The 24,280-nt window shown below is 42.0% G+C and overlaps 1 protein-coding gene across 1 annotated transcript in view; it reads left to right on the top strand.

Moving 5' to 3' along the window:
- Nucleotides 1-23,926, top strand: part of DPH1 (diphthamide biosynthesis 1) — a 409,993-nt gene extending 386,067 nt beyond the window's left edge. Inside the window, exons 11-12 of the mRNA XM_040338369.1 lie at nt 4,797-4,931; nt 22,680-23,926. Coding sequence (XP_040194303.1) covers nt 4,797-4,931; nt 22,680-22,733 — 189 coding nt within the window. The 3' untranslated portion in view covers nt 22,734-23,926. The remainder of the gene's footprint in view (nt 1-4,796; nt 4,932-22,679) is intronic.
- The last annotated feature ends 354 nt before the right edge of the window (nt 23,927-24,280 follow it).

The following is a 24,280-nucleotide window of genomic DNA, read 5'->3' as shown; positions in this document are numbered from 1 at the left end:
ACCAGGCTTCTGCAGACACTCAGTACAGCTCCGTACCTCCCATACAGGCAGTTACTGATGTGCAGTAAGAATCAATGAACTACTCATCAGCACTCTATTGAGAACTACAAACCATCTACCTTGGTGGAAGACATGACTTGGAGTTCAGTCATTCACAGATCTCTGTGAATGAATGGCAAGTCTTAGTTTTTAAAATGTGACAGCAGATGCGGGGAGAGGAACCCCAGCCTGTTGTCACGAGGGTGGCTCAGGGGATGAGGTCAGCTGCTGCACAGTAACACGTTATACAGGTGTAACATCATGCCTAGTCATGTTTATGTATGTCAGAGATTTACAATGCCTCATGAGACGTGTAGGTCTGCATCAGCTGGAGGGCCGTAGTTTGGAGATCCCTGATCTATTGAAAACCTGCTGTTTTTGGACATATTCATTTTACCATTTACTTTTTTATAAATTGAATTGTGCTGTTTTGTATGTTGTTTGTATACTTATTTTACAAATAAGCATTTTATTTATGGTGCATGCATAATGGACTTGCTACATAGAAATCCCAGAAGTAGCTGGTGGCTTGTTGACTGATTGGGTTTAATTGAATATTTATAAGTGTCAGCATGATCTAGAAGACAGGAAGAGAGGTGTGGGTCATGTCTCTGACTTTTTCAACTGTGTTTGTATTGACAATGGAGCTGAATAGAAGTTGATCAAATTAACCAGGCTATTCATGGCATAGTAGTAAATCACACAACTATGCATTTGTTGTCTGAAGAGTACACCACCTATGGGCTGTAAGTGGTAAATACATTTTTCTGAACATAATACAAAATAAATACAAATGCAATATAAATCTGAGTGATATTTTAGTCATTGGTGGAGTCCGCACACTGGCATTCTCTCATATGGACTTTAATAGTGAGAAACTCTAGCTATAGTTCCCTGTGCATGTTTACACCTGCCTTGCAGTCTTACCTCTTTTGCTGCAAACTGGGGATTCCTTTAAACGGTCATATACCTGCAAACTAAAAAAAAAACTGTATGGCAAAGGCATAATGAGCTAGTATGCACCGTATACTAGCTCATTATAAAATACTCACCTTAAAACGAGGTCCCCCATCGCATCCCGTTCAACGCCGAGGGAGCTGTCATTTTCCCCTCTGCGTTTCTTCCAGGTTCACGGCTCTGTCGCTGTGGTGCCTTTTTTGTAGCTTTAAGGAAGCCTGGCAATAGACCTGTGTGTGTGTGTGTGTGTGTGTGTGTGTTGATTTTCTGTTTGCTTTAAAGTGCTCAGTAGAACCCAGGCATAGTAATACCCCCACTCAGCAGATCCCCAGCTCATTAGTACCCCTTGTTCAGCAGATCCCCAGCTCATTAGTACCCCTTGTTCAGCAGATCCCCTGCTTATTGATACCCTTGTTCAGCAGATAACCAGCTTATTAGTACCCTCGTTCAGCAGATCCCCTGCCCAGTAGTACACCCAGCTCTGTTGATGCCCCACTCAGTAGTAACCTTCCGCTCTATTGATGCCCCACAAAGTAGTACCCCCAGCGTTGCTGATTGCTGCTCAGAAGTAACCTCCATCTTTGCTGATCCCCCACTCAGTAGTAACCCCCAGCGCTTCTGATCCCCCACTCAGTAGTAACCGCCAGCTCTTTTGATTCCCGCTCAGAAGTAACCCCCAGCTTTGCTGATCCCCCACTCAGTAGTAGCCCCCAGCACTTCTGATCCTCCACTCAGTAGTAACCGCCAGCTCTTCTGATTCCCGCTCAGAAGTACGGTAACCCCCAGCTTTGCTTATCCCCCACTCAGTAGTAGCCCCCAGCGCTTCTGATCCCCCACTCAGTAGTAACACCCAGCACCAAGAAAGCGACATGGGGTATTATTTTTGAAGCAAAGCAAACACAATATGTAAACAGGGCTGTAAGCATTCCATTTTATTTAGTGGCAAGTGCTTTGATTAACAGTCAAAGTGTGTCCAATGCCACATTTTAAAGCAAGTGTAAGCGAGACATAGAAGTGCTAAAGGGCTGCAGGTTGGGCATTATGGGTCTTGCGTGTACAAAATACTGAAAATCCATATTCAGTTGAGTGACCCTTTTAAAGAGGATATAGATTCCATTTAAAGGCAGAAATAGGGACACAGCTTGAAGTAAGTAGACAAATTACGTGTCTGTCTACCTGGTGTTTTCTGTAATACAGTCTAGCACATTGGATCCTAGTTTTTCTGCTATTACATTTTTTCATCAGAGGTCATTAATACCTATGTGTTTGGCTTGCAGCTACATTTCACTTACTGCATGGGTCATAGGACAAGGACCCACACGTTTTTTTATTTTTTTTTTCAGTTATTTAAATCCAACAGAAATTTCTTTTAAACGTTGTTTGTGAGTTGTTCGCTTTCAGCAAAATGTGCAGAATCATAAATGGCATTATCTAATACCCTTTTCACACTTTTCATTATAGTGAAAGGTATGCAAACATTGAAGAATGGATTGGCAGTCTTTGACCCACATCCTAATGTTGCCCTGTGTGTCCCATGATGCTTAGCCAACCATAAGTTTCCCAATCTCTCTGTTAGATGAAGCAGTTCTAAGAGACCCGGAAAAGGTCAACAATGCTAGATCTGTCAATCATAAATCATATTGTCATTGGAATCTTTTCCCTAGATTTTCTTTCTTAGCGTGGTAGCTCTTTTATATCAAGCACATCTTACACCATCATTATCCAAGATAAAGTAAAAATATATTCGGGTTCAATAATCTGTCTTTTGGGGATTTTAGGGCATAGAGGTCTAGCCAGACATTATGGGGTAGATTCAAAAAGATACGACGGCGTATCTCCTGATACGCTGTCGTATATCTGAGTGCGGTCGGTCGTATCTATGCGCCTGATTCAGAGAATCGGTTATGCATAGATTTCCCTAAGATCCGACCGACATAAGTGTCTTACACCGTCGTATCTTAGGCTGCATATTTACGCTGGCCGCTAGGTGGCGCTTCCGTATAGTTACGCGAGTAATATGCTAATTAGGTATTTACGCCGATTTAGAAACGTACGTCCCGCCGGTGCATTTTTTTACGTCGTTTGCGTTAGGCTTTTTTCGGCGTATAGTTACCCCTGCTATATGAGGCGTAGCTAATGTTAAGTATGGACGTCGTTCCCGCGCCGAGTTTTGAAAATGTTACGTCGTTTGCGTAAGTCGTTCGTGAATAGGGCTGGACGTCATTTACGTTCACGTCAAATCCAATACGTCCTTGCGGCGTACTTTGGTGCAATGCAAACTGGGATATTTCACGGACGGCGCATGCGCCGTTAAAAAAAAAACGTCAAACGCGGGGTCATCTGAAATTTAAATAAAACACGCCCACAACATCCCCATTTGAGTTAGGCGGGCTTACGCCGCCACACATACGTTACGCCACCGTAACTAAGGGCGCAAGTTCTTTCTGCATACGGAACTTGCGCCCAAAGTTACAGCGGCGTAACGTATCTAAGATACGTTACGCCCTCAGAAAGATCGAGCATTCTATCTGAATCCGGGCCTATGAGTTGCCTTCACTCTCTGCAGGTTGCCTGCAAGTTCATTAGAAATCATTTTTGTTTGTTAGCTGGTATCATGGTGCCCAGGGTCATGAGAGAGGACTTCTGCTCAATTTATAGATTAAGTGGATTTTCAGTTAATACAATTTTGTTTTTAAATGATATAAAAGAGACATGACTAATCATTTGTAATACTTATGCCGCATACATGCGATCAGAATTTCCGAAAACAAATGTTCAATGGGAGCTTGTTAGAAATTTCAACCGTGTGTAGGCTCCATTGGACATTTGCTGTCGGAATTTACGACAACAAAAATTTGAGAGCTGGTTCTCAAATTTTCCGACAACAAAATCCGTTCTCGTAAATTCCGAGCTTGTGTAGACAATTCCGACGCACAAAATTCCACGCATGCTCTGAATCAAGTACGAGACTGAAGCGCTTGTAAAACTAGCGTTCATAATGGAGATGGCACATTTGGCACAATGTAACAGACTGAAAAGCGTCAATCGTCTTTCGCCAAACTTCTACTAACCAGAGATTAGCAGAAGAAGCCCAAAGGGTGGCGCACTTGGTATTGAATGTCACTTTTATAGTGCCGTTGTACGTGACCGCGTTCTTGCCGATCGGAATTTCCGACAACAATCGTGTGACCGTGTGTATGCAAGACAAGTTTGCGCCAACATCCGTTGGGAAAAAAATCCACGGTTTTGTTGTCGGAATGTCCGATCGTGTGTATGCAGCATTATGTTAAATAAGTGAAGCAATACTAGAATATACATTGAATAAGAGATCGGATAAGCCTATGATATTGTTATCTGCAGTCTTGGGATAAAGATGGTGAGCTTGGCTCCCAATGGCCTCCTTTATCTCAAAGCATAAAATGTTCTGAAGCTACAAATATTACACTGGACTAGTGCTCTGGTCAACTTGGTGGGAGGTTGCATCAAAAATATACGTATTTCTGCTAACTAGTACCTGCCCAGGCTCTTTTAAATATGAGAAGGTAAGTCTGTGCTACGGTCACGGTTGGTGTCCACGCCAAAGGAGGACAAACTCAAAAGAACAAGGGTTTATTGGGATGAATAATGAAATGAAAAGCTAAATCATGTGGAAAGTGCCTCCTTTGAGCTATGACAGCGGTGCTGTTCATGTAGTAGGGGGAGGAGGATGTAGAGAAAAAATAAATATATAAAACCGGAAAAAATATATATTGATAATACATGATTTCCATTCCATTCACATCACCCTGTGCTCTTTTCAGGCCTCTGTAGCTCTTAAGGAAGCAGAATGGCAGAATACGTATCCAATGGACTTTTATGCCAACCAGTCTCTGGGTCCTTGGACAGTGAACCATGAGTCCCATCGGCCTCCCAGAGTTGCAGCTAAACAAACAAAGGTGAGCTCAAGTACAAGCAACACTTATGTGCTAAACCATTATATTTGTGGATAGTAATATTTTGTTAAATGTTCTTTCTTAGCATCTGCCTCTTATCACAGCTTTATACAGCCACCTAGTACTTGCTTTATTGTTTAAAGTTTCTTGGCTGCTTTTATGGAATCAAAATATCTCTTTTGCTTCTGAACACATAAATGTCTTTGCATTTCTCTATTCCCCCTGATTTGCAGTGCACCAACTGCACCACCTAGTGGCCAGAGGTTTACTTACTGCCTTTGGGCTGATATGTCTTTTGCAATGCATGTGTGCCTTTGGGAAGTTTTGTTTAACCACTTCAGCCCTGGAAGAATTTTCCCCCTAAATGACCAGGTAATTTTTTATGATACGGCACTGCATTGCTTTAACTGACAATTGCGCGGTCGTGCGACTTTGTACCCAAACAAAATTGACTTCCTTTTATTTCCACAACAGAGCTTTCTTTTGGTGGTGTTTGCTCATTTCTGCTTTTTTATTAACAAAAAAAGAGCAACAATTTTGAAAAAAAACACCTTTCTTCATCAGTTTAGGCCAATATGATTTCTTCTACATATTTTTGGTAAAAAAAAACAAAAAAACGCAATAAATGTATATTGATTGGTTTGCACAAAAGTTATAGGGCCAGAACCACAAAGATCTGCCTATCTTTAGGCAGGCGTAGCGTATCTCAGATACACTACGCCGCCGTAACTTAGAGCGTAGTTTCCGTATCAAGAAAGAATTTGCGCCGTAAGTTACGGCGGCGTAGTGTAAATGTGTCGGCGTAAGGGCGCACAATTCAAATGACTAAGATGTGGGCGTGTTTTATGTTAATTCATCTTGACCCCACGTAAATTACGTTTTTTTTTAACGCCGCATGCGCCATCCGTGGGGGTATCCCAGTGCGCATGCTCGAAATCACGTCGCAAATAGTCAATGCTTTTGACGTGAACGTAATTTACGCAAAGCCCTATTCATGAACGTTTTACGCAAACCGCGTTAAAGACGGAAAATTCGATACTGTCCCGACAACCATACTTAACATTGCGTACGCCTCATATAGCAGGGGTAACGTTACGCTGAAAAAAGCCTTACGTAAACGGCGTAAAAAAATGCGCCGGGCGGACGTACGTTTGAGGATCGACATATCTAGCTAATTTGCATACTCTACGCGGAAATTAACGGAAGCGCCACCTAGCGGCCAGCGTAAATATGCACCTGAGATCCGACGGCGTACTAAGACGTACGTCAGTCGGATCGAGCCCACATTCAGTCGTATCTTGTTTTGTGGATACAAAACAAAGATACGACGGGGCCTCGTAGAACTTACGCGGCGTATGAATAGATACGCCGGCGTAAGTTCTTTGTGGATCTGGCCCATAGTGTCTACAAAATAGGGAAAAGATTTATGATTTTTTTTATTTTATTTTTTACTAGTAATGGCGATTTACTAGTAACAGCGATCTGCGATTTTTAGCGGGACTGCAACATTGCGGCAGACAGATTTGACACTTGAGACCACTGACAAATGTACAGCGATCAGTGCTATAAAAATGCACTGATTACTGTATAAGAGCCCATTTACACCTAGGCGTTTTGTCGCCTGTAGTGTGACGCCCGCTGCCGCCCCAACATGCCAGAGGGATGATGTAACATTGCCCTCTATGGAGATGGTTCACATCTCCACGCCGAACGCCTGCCGCCTGTCGCCTGAAAAAAAGTCCCGGACCTTTTTTTCAGGCGTCTTTCGGCGTTCGGCATAGGAGATGTGAACCATCTACATAGAGGGGGTGAAGGCTGCATTCACAATCGCAGTACAAAACGCTGCTATTTGTCGCCGCAATTCGCGGGACAAAACGCAGCGATTTAGTACGCCGAGGTGTGAATGCAGCCTAAATGTCACTGGCAGGGAAGGGGTTAATATTAGGGACGATCAAGGGGTTAAGTGTGTTCCCTACGTGTGTTTCTAACTGTGAGGGATTGTGACTGACTAGAGGAGATGACAGATCGCTGTTCCTACTTAGTAGGACCACACAATATGTCTCTCCTCCCTTGTCAAAACAGGGATTACACACATAAATTCCTGTTCTGGCTCTCGTCTCTGCGATCGCACGTGCTGGCCACACGCATCGGGCCCCCTGCCATGCAGCAGGCGTGCGCCTGCTATGGCTCTTAAAGGAGCCGTCATATATATATATGCGGCGATTCGCGCAGGAGAATGTATGGGAGCTGGTCTGGAAGGGGTCAATGAGTCCACATGAGCTTAACATACTTAGTGTTAATATAAGAGCTAATAATCCTCATTGGATGTTGCAGATGGCCAAGCACATATACTGAGATTGTGTTTTATGATTATGGCTCGTTATGGTACATGGATATGCTGTTCAAAGAGAAATGGAATTCAAGTAACATAAGCTTATTTTACACAGAAGGGTTTTCTTAATGGATGTGTGGAGCCTTGAGCCAGCAGGAAGCCCAGCATAGAGAGGGTAGAGGTCAGTGTAAGATGGAGGAGATGCAGCCTGTGCTGCTGCTTGGAGCTAGTAACACTACTCGTTGATCATTCCCTTATCACAGTCTTTAAGTGGCTTTTTAAATTGTTGCCTCTCTACCCTTAATTCCTCCTGTATTGAATTATATTGTAACTCTACTGTCTGCTCTCATGTTGTAAAGCGATGCGCAAACTGTTGGCGCTATATAAATTCTGTATTATAATAATAATATTTAGCAATAATGGAACTAGTAGGGCATGGTTACAAATAGTTTGGGTTACCTGCATGAAACAAGCCTCAAAAGCCATGACTAGATGGCGGTTTTGAGACTTTATTATATGTTTTATGTCTTCTTTTTATTGTAGTGCATGTAGAAGTTGCCTGCAGCAGGCCTTAATCTTTGAGAAATTTGCACACAGCTTGTACTAGGTTGGGAAAAAAGGGAAAGTCATAGTTTAGTATTGTACCTCTGTTTCTTACAAACGCATAACTTATTGCATGACCTGTACATTACATTGATTACCTTTATAACCCTGTTCAGTCAGAAGGTCCCGTTCATAAGGGGCAGTACAGCAATGGGCAGAAGAAAAATGAAGGGCATCACATTAGATAGGCTTCCTGTTGTACAAAAAGCTGTATTGTTAATATTCAACATGAGCAAGAGGCTTCCTGACTGCTGCTCCAGCAAATATCCTATTTGGAATCTATAATGGATTTTTAATAGCGTGGTCTATAAGTACAAAACTAAACATAAAAGCATAATAGTAATACGAAAATCCTGGTCCATCAAGCCGTAGTAGCATTTAACTACCTGAGTACCAACCTTCACTTCCAGGCCATTTTTCAGTTTTAAGTGCTATGATAGATGGATTGACAATTGCTCAGTTATGCAACACTGTATCCAAATTAACGTTATATATTTTTTTATACAGCTAGAGCTTTTTGGTAAGTAGACACCTTGAAGGGATCTCATGTTTTGCCACAATTTTTTGAAAACGAGGAAACATGATGTTATTGGCTCAACAGTCACTCCACCCTAGACCAAGATTTTGGTTATGGGAGGAGACAGCAGGCAGATTGGACCCGCTTTGGGTTCCATGCTCTGCCCTCCTGCCACAGACTCTCACTCCTGTTGCTGCATTTTCTATAACATCAGTTGTCTGCAAACTATTTACTGCCAGCTTCACTGATATATTGGCAGCAGACGGGTGGAACTGGGAACGTTTTACAAGCCTACACACTCCATGCAAAACATTGATATTAGTGTTGCGTGGACAAGGCTTTACCAAAATGGGGCTTGGTAGTGGTGCTCTAGATGCATCATTAATGTACAGGTCATACATGGAGAGAGAAGGAGGTGAAGTGCTTGATGTACATGTCAAATACAAGGGAGGATGGACATGAGGGGGTTAAATTTGAAGGATATTGGGGGTGACAGGAGAAGAGGGGGCACGGTGAAATGGTTAAAAAATGATCCCACAATCAAATTAATTAAACCCTTCCTCTTGAATTTGCTGCTGCCTTTCTCTGATCCCTTACTACAAACCATTCATGAGTCCATCCTTCCTCATAGCCACTCTAATTGGCTGTGTACATTATAACAGCTCAGGTCACAACCATTCACTTATGCCGCGTACACACGACCGTTTTTAATGGTCTAGAAAAAATAATTTTTTTTCGACGTGATTCTTGTCAAGCCTGCCTTGCCTACACACGATCGTGAAAAAAAAATGCTCGAGCAAAGCGCGGTGACGTACAACACGTACAATGGCACTATAAAGGGGAAGTTCCATTCAGATGGCGCCACCCTTTGGGCTGCTTTTGCTGATTTCGTGTTAATAAAAGTTTGGTGAGAGACGATTCGCGCTTTTCAGTCTTCATGCTTTTCAGTCTGTTACAGCGTGATGAATGTGCCATCTCCATTACGAGCGCTAGTTTTACCAGAACGAGCGCTCCCATCTCATAACTTGCATCTGAGCATGCACATTTTTTTAACGTTGTTAAAGCCTACACACGACCGCTTTTCACGACGTGAAAAACGACGCGAAAAAATAGAGCATGTTCTAAATTTTTATTGCCCATTTTTCACGTCATGAAAAATGCTCTGGAGCCCACACACGATCATTTTTAATGACCATTTAAAAAAATTTTATTTTTCACATCCTGAAAAACGGTTGTGTGTACGCGGCATTACACACTGGCCACCCCTGTGTGTTTTCTGCAACATTATGTAAGACAAAAACATTGTTTCTGAAATACACATCCACCTCTTGCTTTTTTTTAAGAATATGGTGGTATGTAGCTGGTTAAAGCAACTCAAAGTGCACTTAAGGCATGATAAAGTAGCAGTGGTATTATGGAATGACTTAAAGGGTCACTAAAGGATTTTTTTTTGCTAAATAGCTTCATTTACCTTACTGCAGTCCTGGTTTCATGTCCTCATTGTTCGTTTTTGCTTTGATGTTGCTGTAATTCCTCTCTGTTCTGGACACTTCCTGGTTGTCTGTTTCCCGATCACCACAGTACTGGGAGATTTCTCACTGTGGTGACTAATCAAGGAGGTGTGATTACTGTGTGTCTATAACCCCTCAGCACCAATCCAGTTTTGTTTTGCAAAACCTTCACTGCCCTCTATTGGCTCTCTGGCTCTGTATATCAGAGAACCAGGAAACAACAGCAAAAACTAAACTGAACTGCAGGAACATTATATGATTGGTTTTTATCTATTTCTAATCATTTTTAAAAGGAATCAGTTAACTATTATGTCTCTATACCCTGTAAACAGTCATTTCAGCAAAAACATTTTTTTTCTTTAGTGACCCTTTAAAGTGTAGTTTCACAAAAAACTCGATTTTTAACATTAGATTGAGGCTCATTTTGGGCAGCAGAATCGGGTGTTTTTTTTTAAAAACGAAGCAGTACTTACCGTTTTAGAGATCGATGTTCTCCGCCGCTTCCGGGTATGGGCTGCAGGACTGGGCGTTCCTATTTGATTGACAGGCTTCCGACGGTTGCATACAGCGCATCACAATTTTCCAAAAGTAGCCGAACGTCGATGCGCAGGCGCCGTATAGAGCCGCACCAAAATCACTCCTCTAGAAAAAACTGCAGTTTTTAAAACTTTTTTTTTTGCATTGATTTGGGGACCTGGGGCAGGACCCAGGTCCCCAAACACTTTTTTATGACAATACCAAGCCTTTAAAATTAGCACTTTTGATTTTTCATGTTTGTGTCCCATAGACTTTAACAGTGTTTGTACGATTTCTTTTCCTGTTCGTAAGTTCTGCGAACAGGCAACACCGGGGGGGTGTTCGGCTCATCCATACTCAGCATCACAGCAGAGCACTTCTTTTTTAGTGCAGTGTGTGCTCTCTTTATCTCTCAATATCGGGCAGGCTTCAAATGTGCCAGCAGAGGCCTACAGGTGTTCCTATCACATAACATTTTATTTTGCAAACTAGGCACAGTGCATTGTAATATACTGGGGCCCCTTGTCTGCATGGATTGTTTTAATCGTAGGGTGGATTGAGCCTTTAAGCTTTTTTGAGTGTAGGCAGGTGTGTGTTCTTTTATTCACTTATATTCTCTTCCTGTCAGACCATAAATGTTGGGGTACTGTCAGCTGCCTTGGGGGCCCTATAATGGTCCCTACCACCTGAAGTCAGAGATGACAACTGACGCTCTGCCTGTGTAGTTGGAAATGGGTAAAAATGTCACTAAACAAAGCCTTTCATTTTCAATCCTGACAGTAGTTGTTATCAGCCCTAAGAGGCAAGGTGTTACTATTGTAACAGTTAAATAATGGAGATTCGGATCAGTACAGATACTAATTGGTGGTTGGATCTCTTTACACAGTGCTCCTGGCATGTACATTTTTTTTTACCCAGTTCTTTAAAACCATTTCATACCCAGAGGTCATCAAAGCCTAGATGCTCTGACCACATTTAGCAGTGTCAGTATTTTTTGGTTAACTTGACAGTAACTCTTGACTAATTTGCACACTTAAATTATGTTACGTATAAGTCTTTTATTTGGTATGCTCTTTTACTAAATACCAAGCTTTTGTTATTTAATATAAGCTTACAAAAACGCACATTTTTAATCCAACTTTTTTTTTCTTGTGCAATATTTTTATTGATTTAGAATTAGATACAAAAGGTCACTTGCATTACATAAGGTCACAACAGTATAACCTCAAATAACAAAACTACATTAGCGGTCAACAATTATTAGTAAGGTATATTAAGATAAAAAGGTCTAATGGATAGATCCCCAAATTTAAGGTACAAAGAACAATAGCCTCAACTGGGTCGACTTGGTATACAGAAAACAATAAATAGACAGTGCTTCAAGGAAATTACAAAGGGGGTCAGTCCGATGTGTAGTATGGCCCAACATATTTTGTGTTCCTAGTCAATTACTTTTTTTATGCACTGTAATGCACAGTGGTGGCCTCATCTGGCAGGTTGGTTTATAAACAAACCTCACCATTGGTTCCTAACCATTAGTGTGAGACCTGCGACTCAGAGCTAGGAGCATCCTGTGTGAGACCAACTGGGAGCTTGCACAGGATTGCACTTTTTCAGATTAAACATTTAGGGCCAGATCTACGAAGCGCGGCGCTTCTTTATGGCCGGCATAGTGTATCTCAGATACACTACGCCGCCGTAACTTGCAGCGTATATCCCGTATTCTCAAAGAATTTGCGCCGTAAGTTACGGCGGCGTAGTGTAACTGTGTAGGCGTAAGGGCGCGCAATTCAAATGGATGAGATGGGGGCGTGTTTTATGGTAATACGTCTTGACCCGACGTAAATGACGTTTTTTCTGAACGGCGCATGCACTGTCCGTGGGGGTATCCCAGTGCGCATGCTTGGAATTAACCCGCAATAGCTTCATGCGTATCTTGTTTTGTGGATACAAAACAAATATACGCCGAAGCAAACTAGAAGTTACGCGGCGTATCAATAGATACGCCATTGTAACTTCTTTGTGGATCTGGCCCTTATTTACTTTCTCCTGACTTGGGAAGCCATGCCTAAGAACAGTAGTCTACAAAATGTGGGTGGCAAGTGGTTATAATAGTAAAATATATTTTAGTGCATTCTGTTCAATGGCTCAATTAGGGCCTCTATTACTTTGTACAGTCAGCAGATACAAATACTGCAATACTGCAGCTGCTGACTTTTAATATTAGATCACATACCTGTCCAGGACGCCCGTAATGTCCTCACCCAAAGCCAATCTGTTCCTTGGCTCCCAGGTGCAGGCGCCGGCATCTTCAGTAAGGGAATCAAGAAGTGAAGCCTTACGGCTTCACAGCCTGGTTCCTTACTGCGCATGCATGAGTTGCGCTGCACTTCCTCACTGGTCCCTGCTGTCTTCTGGAACATGTGTGTCTCCCAGAAGACAGCAGACAGAATCTGTGGCGATCTATCACCGGAAGTGGGAACAAATACCTGTATTAGACAGGTATCTGCTCCCCCTCCCCCTGAAAGGTGCCAAATGTGACACCGGAGGGGGAGAGAAAGCGGAAAAGCGGAAATTCCATTTTTGGGTGAAGCTCCGCTTTAACAATGTAAACACGGAAAAACAAAGGGAGGTTGGCCTCATCGATTTACTGTTGCTCCCTCATTATTCAATCAGCAGGCTAAATATACATTCTTGGCCAAGCTGTACAGCTTAACTGCACTGTATATCAGGGACCTTATTTTGCTTTCTGGTAGTGATGCCAGGATCACAAGACTTTCCTCACAGAATTCCAAACCTGTTTCTCAGAAAAAACTGTTTAAATACTGTATGTATGTTTCAGATGTGATTTTCACTGTTTGCCATTTGTTTCAAAGACAAACTCCAGGTATGGATTGTATTGAGTAGTTTTTATTGTCATATTGGTGTGAGTATATCGTATATATTCCATACCTGTGGGACTGCTGTTGAAGCAAAGAATCACTGTAGTAGTTGGCACTACTACAGCGATTGACAGTTTTTTTGGGGTCCTGTGTTGAGTGGCTTGCCTTATGGATAGTGAGCACAGGGGGACCGCTGTTCCCTTGTGTTTTTTTCATTGAATACATGATGTTCTCTGATTGAACAAGCTGGGGGTTGTGACGTCATCACCCCACCACTCCACTTCGTCCAATTGGAAAATAGGCACAGAACCCAGAAGACTTGTGATGATTTCCTACTGTTATTGTCAGGTATTGAATATGTATACTTAAATTGGCCCAATGCAAACCTTGTGGCTAGATCCAAGTTATTTTGTATTACAGACATTATATTGGGAAGAGGAGACACATTTTCTGGGGTTTCTGCTATATGGCTGGAGCCAGGGGGAACACTGAGGAAAATCTGCCTCTGGAGTCTCTGAAAAAAAATCTGGAAGCCAATAGGCAACTCAGTCCACCAGTATCCAGTGTTTGGTGGACCATTAATTCTTCACATAGGCACCTCTGTCCACCAGTATCCAGTGTTGGGTGGACCATTAATTCTTCACATAGGCACCTCTGTCCACCAATATCCAATGTTGGGTGGACCATTAATACTTTACGTGTTTCAAAAAGGGAGAGAACTAAGTAGCTGTATAGAGAAGTTTTTCCATGTGTCAAGTAAACTTAAGCCAAATGCTGTAAATTTCATTCAAATAAATAAATTCAGAGTGATTATTGCTAGCGGCTACAGCAACCACTAGTGATAATCGCAAGTGAATCTGGCAGGCTTGTTGTACCCAAGTTGATCGATCAACTTGGTACATTCAGCCTGCCCGCACAGTTTGAATATCTGCTGGTTCCTGCTGAGCCGCTTGAGATTCGAACTGTCTATGGCCGGCCTTACTCTTATTTCTTCCCTTCTCATACTTTCACCTCTTGGTGTTCCTCAGTACACTCCGAGAAAATTTGTTTAGTGAGTACAAAAATAATTTTTTTGTCATTGTTCGTTGTGCTTATCAAGTGGCGCAGACAGTAATGAATAAAATGTAGTTCCAGAGTCAGAGCAGTAAAAGAAGATTGCTGATTGGTTACTATGAGTCACTGCACTCTCGACACTGCTCTTTGCTTTACAAAATACCTGTTTCTTAGGAGGCATGAAAATTGCACATCCTGTATGTTTAATATATAGAACAATCAATAAAACGGCAACCCTGTAGATAGCATTTTCAGCCTTTGTCTGTTTCTTTTATTTGTAAAAAATAATAAAAAAGCATTTTTAGTGTACAGTGAAATTACCCACAATTCCTGTAGCATGTACGCTGCCATTCTTAGAGGGTTATTTATGTTGCAATTTCTACACTTGACAGTTAGATGTTCTGAGTGCTGTGATGCTGCCATCTTTGTCTGTAATCCAGGCGCAGGGATTGTGGCAGTAATTGTGCACTTTCTGTACTGTTGTGTAACTGGTAGAGTAGAGTGTGGAATCGTTTAGGAAGCATAATAAACTTTCAGTCTGTAGCACACTCTCTTTTTTTCTCCTAGCTGCTTCCTAAATGGCAGTCGGGAGTTAGACTTGTTTCCTATGCTCATTCATTATGCTACAAAGCAGAGATTGCAGTGCCTTCAGAGACTGGATGTGCGCAAAGGTCACAGATAGAGAAGCCATGTTCTGACATCCAAATTGTCCTTCTGGATTAACCCGTTGCCAAGCAGTCTGGACTTCTTTCAGTTTAAAATACAGCATTTTTTATAATTAAAAATAAAATGCTTTTTCCGTGAGTTGCTGCCACTAAGGCTCCTTTCAGATAAACATTGGAATGGAACTTTTGAATCATGCTTCTGGTTCCCAGAGCAGAACAAGATTACGGAGCTAAATGGATTAATATACATTAGCACGCAATAAAAAGTTTGATTTGCACTACTGTCCACAGGGAAAAATGCTGTGTTATCTGCACTATAGGCTGCAGCTCATTTTTTGATTTGCCATGCACACACACATTTAGAAGAGCACAGAATTGTGGCCTGGAGTGACCAATTCCAAAGTGCTGAGTGTGTAGTAGTGCCCAATCCCTACATAATTCTGGAGTTCACCAACCCTACTGCTAACATTACAGCCAGATGGATCTGGGGCGCTGCATTTTTAATTTGGGCTGCAGAGTTTGACAGGCGGCATTGCCTATCAAACTCGTCTATTGGGTTCACTGGTAGTACACCGCAACGGAAGGCCAAACTCTCGGCTCACAGTTGCAGTCCAATTTTTTTTTACTACAAATTGCCCTCCTGAACGCCTGCCAGTTGCTGCTATTCTGCCGGTGGTAAGCAATTCCGCCATTGTGAAAAAAAACAAAACTATCAATGTCCCTTGGCTTAGGTCCAGGTTGTATGATTCTTCCTGTTTTTAGAAAATGGAGTAGGTTAGGCACAGTCATGGTACTGTCTTATTTTGGGAAAAACAATAGTAATTGGATAGAGCTTTCTGTTTAAACACTTTATTCCCCAAAAAAGGTCATGCAAGAAAGACTATTGACAATTAGACATGTGCACACTGAAATATTTTGTTTCGGAATTTCGTTTTCATCCGAAAAATTAATTTATTTAGTTACTCCCGAAATTCGTTTTTATTTATTTCGTTTTTCGTTAGAAATTGCATTCCTCCGAAAATCCAAATGAACTAAGGTCAAATCAGTCATTGAAAGCTAATGGTGTCTGTCGAATGTTCAAAGAAGATTCGACGGGCAGCGAAACTGTACGACGCTGCAATCGTACATTTCCGGTCGAATGTTCCGCCTACAAGCTAGCTATAGTAGAATTCTAATGTTGTATGACTAGTAATAATTATATTTATTAATTATTATTACTAGTCAACCAACATTAGCATTTTTCTATAGCCTATGGGCCGAGTATTTGACCGGAAATGTACCATTGCAGCTTCGTACAGTTTAGCTGCCCTGTCGAATCTTCTTAGAACTTTCGACAGACACCATAAGCCTTCAATGACAGATTCGACATTTGTATGTTTTTCGATGCTTTGTCGAATCTTCGTCGTTCATGTTGAATTGTCAAGTTAGTTCTAGCTATTTTACTGCTCCTCCTCTTTGGTTACAATCAGCCAATAACATTGATCATCATCATTATTTTTATTTTACTTCCCCCACCCAATTCCAGCAGCGATCTTTTCTCTCTATAATGTCGAATCTTTTCTCTCTATGTCGAATCTTTCCTCTCTATGTAGAATAATCTTGGACTAATAGAGTTAAGGCTAGGCACATTTGACCACAGGTTCGATAGACACAGATTGTTATTGTCAGCGTCATGTCGAATCTCCTATCTATATCAAACTGTTGTTGCAACGAAAATAAAGCATTTGTTTATGTCAGATCTTTCCGTTTTCGTATTCTGCGCATTTTTTTCCGTTTGTTAAAATGATCACGAAAATAACTGAAATTCGGACGAAAGTGCATTCAGACGAAAACGAATGAACATGTGTATTGACAATAGGTATTCGATGGCTGTCAGACATGTAGGATCTAAATAACTATTGTATAAAGACATGACTGCTTGTATGATTAAAACATGAATATCTATGCATTGAGAAGACTTTCTCAATGTATCATCCAGGTTATGTTATGATTATCTAGGGGAAGACTAGATTACAGCTAGGTCACAAAAATCTAACACATCTCAGTGTCTTTTTTCCCATAGTGATCGGCCCAGAGATGTCTGCTGTGATCTTAATGTAGTCAACTGCCAATCCAGCCAAAAGTATTATAATACAAAACAATCCCAATTCCAAAAAAGTTGGGACGCTGTGTAAAATCTACCTAAAACAGAATGCAATGATTTGCAAATCTCTTAAACCCATATTTTATTCACAATAGAAAACATTTCAAAATGTTTAAACTGAGAAAATTTACCATATAAAGAAAAAAAAGTAAGTTCATTTTGAAATTAATGGCAGCAACATGTCTCAAAAAAGTTGGGGCAGGGCCACGTTTACAACAGTGTAGCATCTCCTCCTCATTTAACAACACTCTGTAAGCATCTGGAAACTGAAACCATTTGCTGGCGTTTTGGTAGAAGATTGTTGTTACATTCTTGCCTGATATAGGAATCTAACTGGTCAACAGTCCTGGGTCGTCTTTGTTGTATTTTTTTGTTTTAAGATGTGCCAAATATTTTCAGTTGACTAAAGGTCTGGACTGCAGGCAGGCCAGTTAAGCACTTGGAGTCTTCTACTACGAAGCCATGTTGTTGCCATACATTCATTTTAGGGTTTAGCATAGAGCTGGGCGATTTTGGCCCCCAAACAAAACTCGATTCGAATTAAGTTTTTATTTCCTGATGGACACTGAGCCGGTCCTAGGTTTTTAGGTGAGGCCGCAGCTTCGGCCTAGTCCGCCGCGATCCTGGGAAAAGGCAGCGGACTAGGCCGAAGCCACGGGCTGGCCTAGAAAAACCTGCCCGCAGCTCGCCGCGGCGGCCTTCTCCCAGGATCACTGCAAGCAGGATTTTTTAGGCGAGGCTTCGGCCTAGACTGCGGAGCGCCGGTCCTATGGAAAAAAAAAAATCTAAAAAAATTGATTTGGTCAAAATCTGAATAGATTTTCCCTCGCAACTCGATTCAAGATTCAAATCGATTTTTTCCCCAGCCCTTTAGCATTGTCCTGCTGAAATATGAAAGGCCTTCCCTGAAAAAAACGTCTTCTGAATGGGAGAATATGCTGTTCCAAAACCTAGATGGCAGTGAAGAAGACTTTTTTTATTTTATTTTTTATTTGCTGCAGTTAGGTTACACTTACAGGTCTTGCCCCTCTCACAGCATGGCCAGTGAAATGAGAAGTAAAACACTAATAAGCTCATCTCTCTGTCACCCTGATCTCTTCTCACATGAGCTTGTTCCTGATGAGCACTAAAGCAAATCTGATTGGTATATTGTGCTACTTCTCTCTCTCCCAGTCTAAGCTTTGCTGTACAGGTACTAAAGGGCTGATACAAAGTCCAGAACTTATAGTGGTTGCATAAAAAACTGTTAATGGCGTATTAACCACTTAAGACCCGAACCTTTAGGCAGCTAAAGGACCTGGTCAGTTTTTGCGATTCGGCACTGCATCGCTTTAACTGACAATTGTGCGGTCATGCGACCTGGCTCCCAAACAAAATTGGCGTCCTTTTTTTCCCACAAATAGAGCTTTCTTTTGGTGGTATTTGATCACCTCTGCAGTTTTTTTTTTTTTGCGCTATAAACAAAAATAGAGCGCCAATTTTGAAAAAAATTCTATATTTTTTACTTTTTTCTATAATAAATATCCCCCAAAAATATATTAAACATAATTTTTTTTCTCAGTTTAGGCCGATACGTATTATTCTACCTATTTTTGGTAAAAAAAATCGCAATAAGCGTTTATCGATTGGTTTGCGCAAAATTTATAGCGTTAACAAAATAGGGGATAGTTTTATTGCATTTTCATAATTTTTTTTTTTTTTTACTACTAATGGCGGCGATCAGCGATTTTTTTCGTGACTGCGACATTATGGCGGACACTTCGGACAATTTTGACACATTTTTGGAACCATTGTCATTTTCACAGCAAAAAATGCATTTAAAATGCATTGTTTACTGTGAAAATGACAGTTGCAGTTTGGGAGTTAACCCCTTCAGCTCCCCTTGTGGTTATGTGTGACCTTATGTGTGTTTACAACTGTAGGGGGGTGTGGCTGTAGGTGTGACGTCATCGATTGTGATTCCCTATAAAAGGGAACACACGATCGATGACGCCACCACAGTGAAGAACAGGGAAGCTGTGTTTACACACCGCTCTCCCCGTTCTTCAGCTCCGGGGACCGATCGAGGGACTCCAGCGGCGATCAGGTCCGCGAGTCCCGCGGCAACGGAGCTTCGGACCGGGTCGCGTGCACGCGCGACCCACGGCTGGGCTTAAAGAGCCATGTACGTGGATGTGCCTAGCCGTGCCATTCTTCCGACGTATATCGTCGGTAGGGGGTCCTTAAGTGGTTACTGAATAAAGAGCTGCATTGATTTTTATTTTATTTTATATCTGCCTGGAATCATGCTTAAAGTAGAAGTGTGGGAAGTGAAAAAAGCAAATATGCATATTCCTCTATATGGCTTACAGCTGTTCCCCACTGGCTGTAAGCCCAAGAACTGAGCGATCACCTGACCACTGATCGCTCAGTTCTCGGGTCTACGCTGAACAGAAAGCAGTGACTGTCAGTCACCAGTTCTTTGGTCCAGAGTTTACTGCAGCACTGGGCAGTGGAGGGGCGGGGGCGGCTGGCTCTCAACAGCGTACTGAGAGGCTGAGCCAGCTACCGGTCAGGCATCTGGGTGGATCCTGACATTATTGTTGGAATACATCAGGAGACTGGAGCTGATCTGTGACATCAGCCAACAGCGGACTGCATCCTGTGAACCACATGAAAAGATTGGCCAAACAAGTTTTGGCCATATTTCTCTTTTAGACTCTGACAAACCAAAACTTTATTTAGCCAAGAATGACCCTAGTCACCTACAACATTCTTCATGGGGACTGAAGAGATATGTACAATGTATATACTTTCATCTATCACAGCCTGCATGTTCTTTCATTTTGAAGTGAGAGATGATACCGCTCTAAAAACTGCTGATCCCTTGGCTTTGCTTCCGTCCCACTAAACCAAAAAGGTGCTGGCTATGCACAGGTGCATTGGATAGAAGAAGATCCTGGACTGCCGCACTCCTTAAAACAATGTCTTTATTGTACAAATGAAATCCAAAAAACAACCCAAGCGATGCAGTCAAAATGAAGTGAACAACAGGAAAAAGGTGGCTGACATGTTTCATCATATGATGCTTACTCGTAGCTTTCATTTTGACAATGAGCAGTCCTTTAACCACTTAACAACCAAGAACATCATATGACGTCCTCGACTTTGTGCGGTGATATCTGAATCATGCCTGCAGCTACATCATTCAGATATCACCGTCTTCAGCCGCCGATTCTCTGCACGATAAGAATGATCAAAGTGGCAGTTCCACCACTTGATCGTTCTTATAGGCAGCGGGAGGGGACATCCCCCCCCTCCCGCCGCCATCCGATGGCACGGGAGAGCGAATCGGCCGGCTCTGGTTGGGAAGCATAGAAATGACTGTCATCTCTATGACCGTCGGAGGCCCGGGTGCGACGTTATGACGTCACGCCCGGGTATCCGGAAGTAAACAAAGCCGCAATCGCGACTGTCGGCATGAGATGAATTTTTTTTCACGATCTCATGCTTGTAAGCCTGGAGGAGAGATGTGGGGTCTTATTGACCCCACATCTCTCCATAAAGAGTTCCTGTCACACTATTTCCTATTACAAGGGATGTTTACATTCCTTGTAATAGGAATGAAAGTGATAAAAAAAGTGTAAAAATAAAAAAATTAAGTGAAATAAAAATTTTGTTAAACATTTTTTTTTTTAAAACGCCCTTGTCCCCGGTAGCTCACACACAGAAGCGAACACGCATGCAAGTCCTGCCAACATATGTAAACGCCGTTCAAACCCCACATGTGAGGTATCATCGCGTGCGTTCGAGCGTGTGCAACAATTCTAGCACTAGACCTCCTCTGTAACTTGAAAATAGTAACCTGTAAAAAAAATTAAAGCGTCGACTATGGAGATTGTTAAGTACAGAAGTTTTTCGCCATTCCATGAGTGTGCGCAATTTTAAAGCGTGACATGTTAGGTATCTATTTACTCGGCAAAACATCATCTTTCACATTATACAAAAAAATTGGGCTAACTTTACTGTTTTGTTATTTTTTAATTCACGAAACCATTTTTTTTTCCCAAAAAAAGGTGTTTGAAAAATTATTGCGCAAATACCGTGCGAGAATTTTTTTTACAATGACCGCCATTTTATTCCCTAGGGTGTCTGCTAAAAAATATATATATATAATGTTTGGGGGTTCTGATTTATTTTCTAGCAAAAAAATGGTGATTTTTACATGAAAGAGAGAAGTGCCAAAATAGGCCCGGTGGTCAAGTGGTTAAACACAATGAGGGGAAAGTATCAAAACTGGAGCAGACAGAATCTGTAGTAGCTGTGCATGGAAACTTATCAATGGCTAAGTGAACAATATAAAGATGGATGCTGATTGGTTGCTATGCACAGCTGCTCCAGATTCTGTCCACTCCATTTTTGATAAATTCCCCTCAATGGGCCAGATCCACAAACGAATTACGCCGGCGTATCTATGGATACGCCGTGTAATTTTTAAAATGCCCCGTCGTATCTCTGTTTTGTATCCACAAAACAAGATACGACTGAATCTGGGCTCGATCCAACAGGCGTACGTCTTAGTACGCCGTCGGATCGTAGGTGCATATTTACGCTGGCCGCTAGGTGGCGTTTCCGTCGAATTCCGTGTTGAGTATGCAAATTAGTTAGATACGGCGATCCACGAACGTACGTCCGGCCAGCGCATTTTTTTACGTCGTTTCCATAAGGCTTTTTTCGGCGTATAGTTATCCCTGCTATATGAGGCGTATCCTATGTTAAGTATGGCCGTCGTTCCCGCGTCGAATTTTGAAAATGTTACGTCGTTTGCGTAAGTCGTTTGCGAATGGGGCTTTGCGTAGAATGACGTCACCGTCCTAAGCATTGGCTTGTTCCGGTTTAATTTCGAGCATGCGCACTGGGATATCCCCACGGACGGCGCATGCGCCGTTCAAAAAAAACGTCATTTACGTTGGGTCACAACGTATTTACATAAAACACGCCCCCATCACATACATTTGAATTGCGCGCCCTTACGCCGCCTAAGTTACACTACTCCGCCGTAACTTACGGCGGGAATTCTTTGAGGATACAAAAAAAGATGTAAGTTAAGGCGGCGTAGTGTATCAGAGATACGCTACGCCGGACGTAGAGAAGCGCCGTGCTTCGTGGATCTGGCCCAATGTGTGTAAAAACGATTTCAAAGTCTATCTACAAAACAGATTTTATTGGATCTTTTTTTTTTAATACTTGTAGAAACATGGCCAACTTTAGAAGCACCAAACAGCTCTGTAAGTGAATATTGGCATTGATATTTCTGTTGAAAAACATCAAAATATCAATATTAACTTTTTATAAATAGACTCCACAAACCAGGTAACTAATATAACCGATATTCCGAGTGAAAGCCATTGGGACACAATTCATGGGAGTTTCACATTGCGATGAACTGTATATTTATCACAGGTACTGGAAACGATTTTATGTCACAAAGTTTAGCGCAGGTTACCAATTAAAGGAGTAACTTTTTTTTTTTCTTTTGCTTTGCTTTAGTCATCTCACCTCAGAAAGACCCCAGCCACTGATGAGTGCGCACAGAAAATCTAGACTGCCGGATTCGGGAAGAGGAGCGGAGCCAGAGCAAATGACCGAGTAGCAGGCTGGGCCGCGCTGAGAACTCCAACAACTGTCTGCGTATTTCTGATTGCAGGCACTGAAGTCATTCGCCACCTCTCACCGGCAGGTGTGAAGACAGAAAATGAAACCGTATGTTACGTCAGCTCGGTAGATCTGGAAAGTATCACTCCATTAACGGCTTCATAGCCCTTTAGATCGAAGATCGTTCCTTATTAACCCTTTCAGGATTACAAGGACCCTAAGAACATCACTCCATTACTTTATCACATCTTACGGCCTTTTAGTTGATGGACTATGGGCAGAGGTCAGGTGGCCACCTCTATTTCTTTTTTGGAGTTTCCAGAGCCCATACAGGGTCTGCTACTAATCAAAAGCTTTTTTTAATAGGGGCTTGTCTAAACCTTTTTTTCTCCCTCCTCTTGCCGTTGCCTGGGTGATGCGGAATCAGTACCCACCAAGCCCCCACTATTGGCACTGACTTGCAGCATCCCCTCCTGTGAGAACCAATCACCTCCCGCGTGGAGACCCACAGCAAGCAGCTCTGTAATGTCTATGTGATGGGATCACGAGCTTTAATGTTCTTTGGAAGGGACCCAGCAATTGCTGCGCCTGCAGCTTCTATCCAGGGAAGAGCTGAGCTCAAGGGGTGTTGCATCGATTGAAGCGAGAAAGTGAATAAACAACAAATAGCAATGTGCGCAGGTAATGTGCGGTAAGGGGTCGCGGTCCCTGTCGTGCAGCCTCCGAAGTCCTTCATTTTAGAACAATAGATGCAAACTACATTTTGTTTTATACCTTCAGCATGTGAACAAAGTCTTCGGAGCACTGTGGATTGGTGACAGCTCCTCCCGGGAGGGAGACCTAAGAGAGGTAGAATTAATTTCAGCGGCAGTAAACCCAGTGTGACATGACAAGCCATGTGTCTGTCTCTTCTGTATGACACCACTGTACTCTCTTATATTAAAAAATATATCAAGTCACATTTTATGTCCAACACATTACATTTCTTCCGCAACGGCGAACCCTACAAGCAGAATGACTGTGCCTGCATTGCAAGCGTATATTATGTATAGTCTACATGTAAATTACATTTAGTTGCCACAGTTTTTGTAATTAAAAAGAAACCCCGGGCCAAAGAAAACAAATAAAAATTATTATAAAAAAGAATACCAATGATGATTTTTTTTTTTCTATTTTGGATACACTGTTTGGAATAAAAAATGCTCAAAAAAGGGCATGTAGTTGGAACAATGGGATTTTACTGCTGGCTCTGCTTTTTAATTGCACGGGAGGTCACATACCTGATTCTTTGGCAGGGGTGCCTGGATCATAATATTATCTGAACATGATTACAAACCTTTTTCAAATAGGAGTTTAAATAGCTATATACAGATGCTCCTAATTCATCCCAAAGGTGTTCCCTCGGATTTAGGCCAGGACTCTGTGCAGACCAGTCAAGTTCCTCCACCCCAAACTCGCTCATCCATGTCTTTATGGACCTTGCTTTGTGCACTGGT

This window comes from Rana temporaria, chromosome 2 (genome assembly GCF_905171775.1).
Source record: "Rana temporaria chromosome 2, aRanTem1.1, whole genome shotgun sequence".
Lineage (NCBI taxonomy): Eukaryota > Metazoa > Chordata > Amphibia > Anura > Ranidae > Rana > Rana temporaria.
This window is presented reverse-complemented; position numbering and strand designations above follow the sequence as displayed.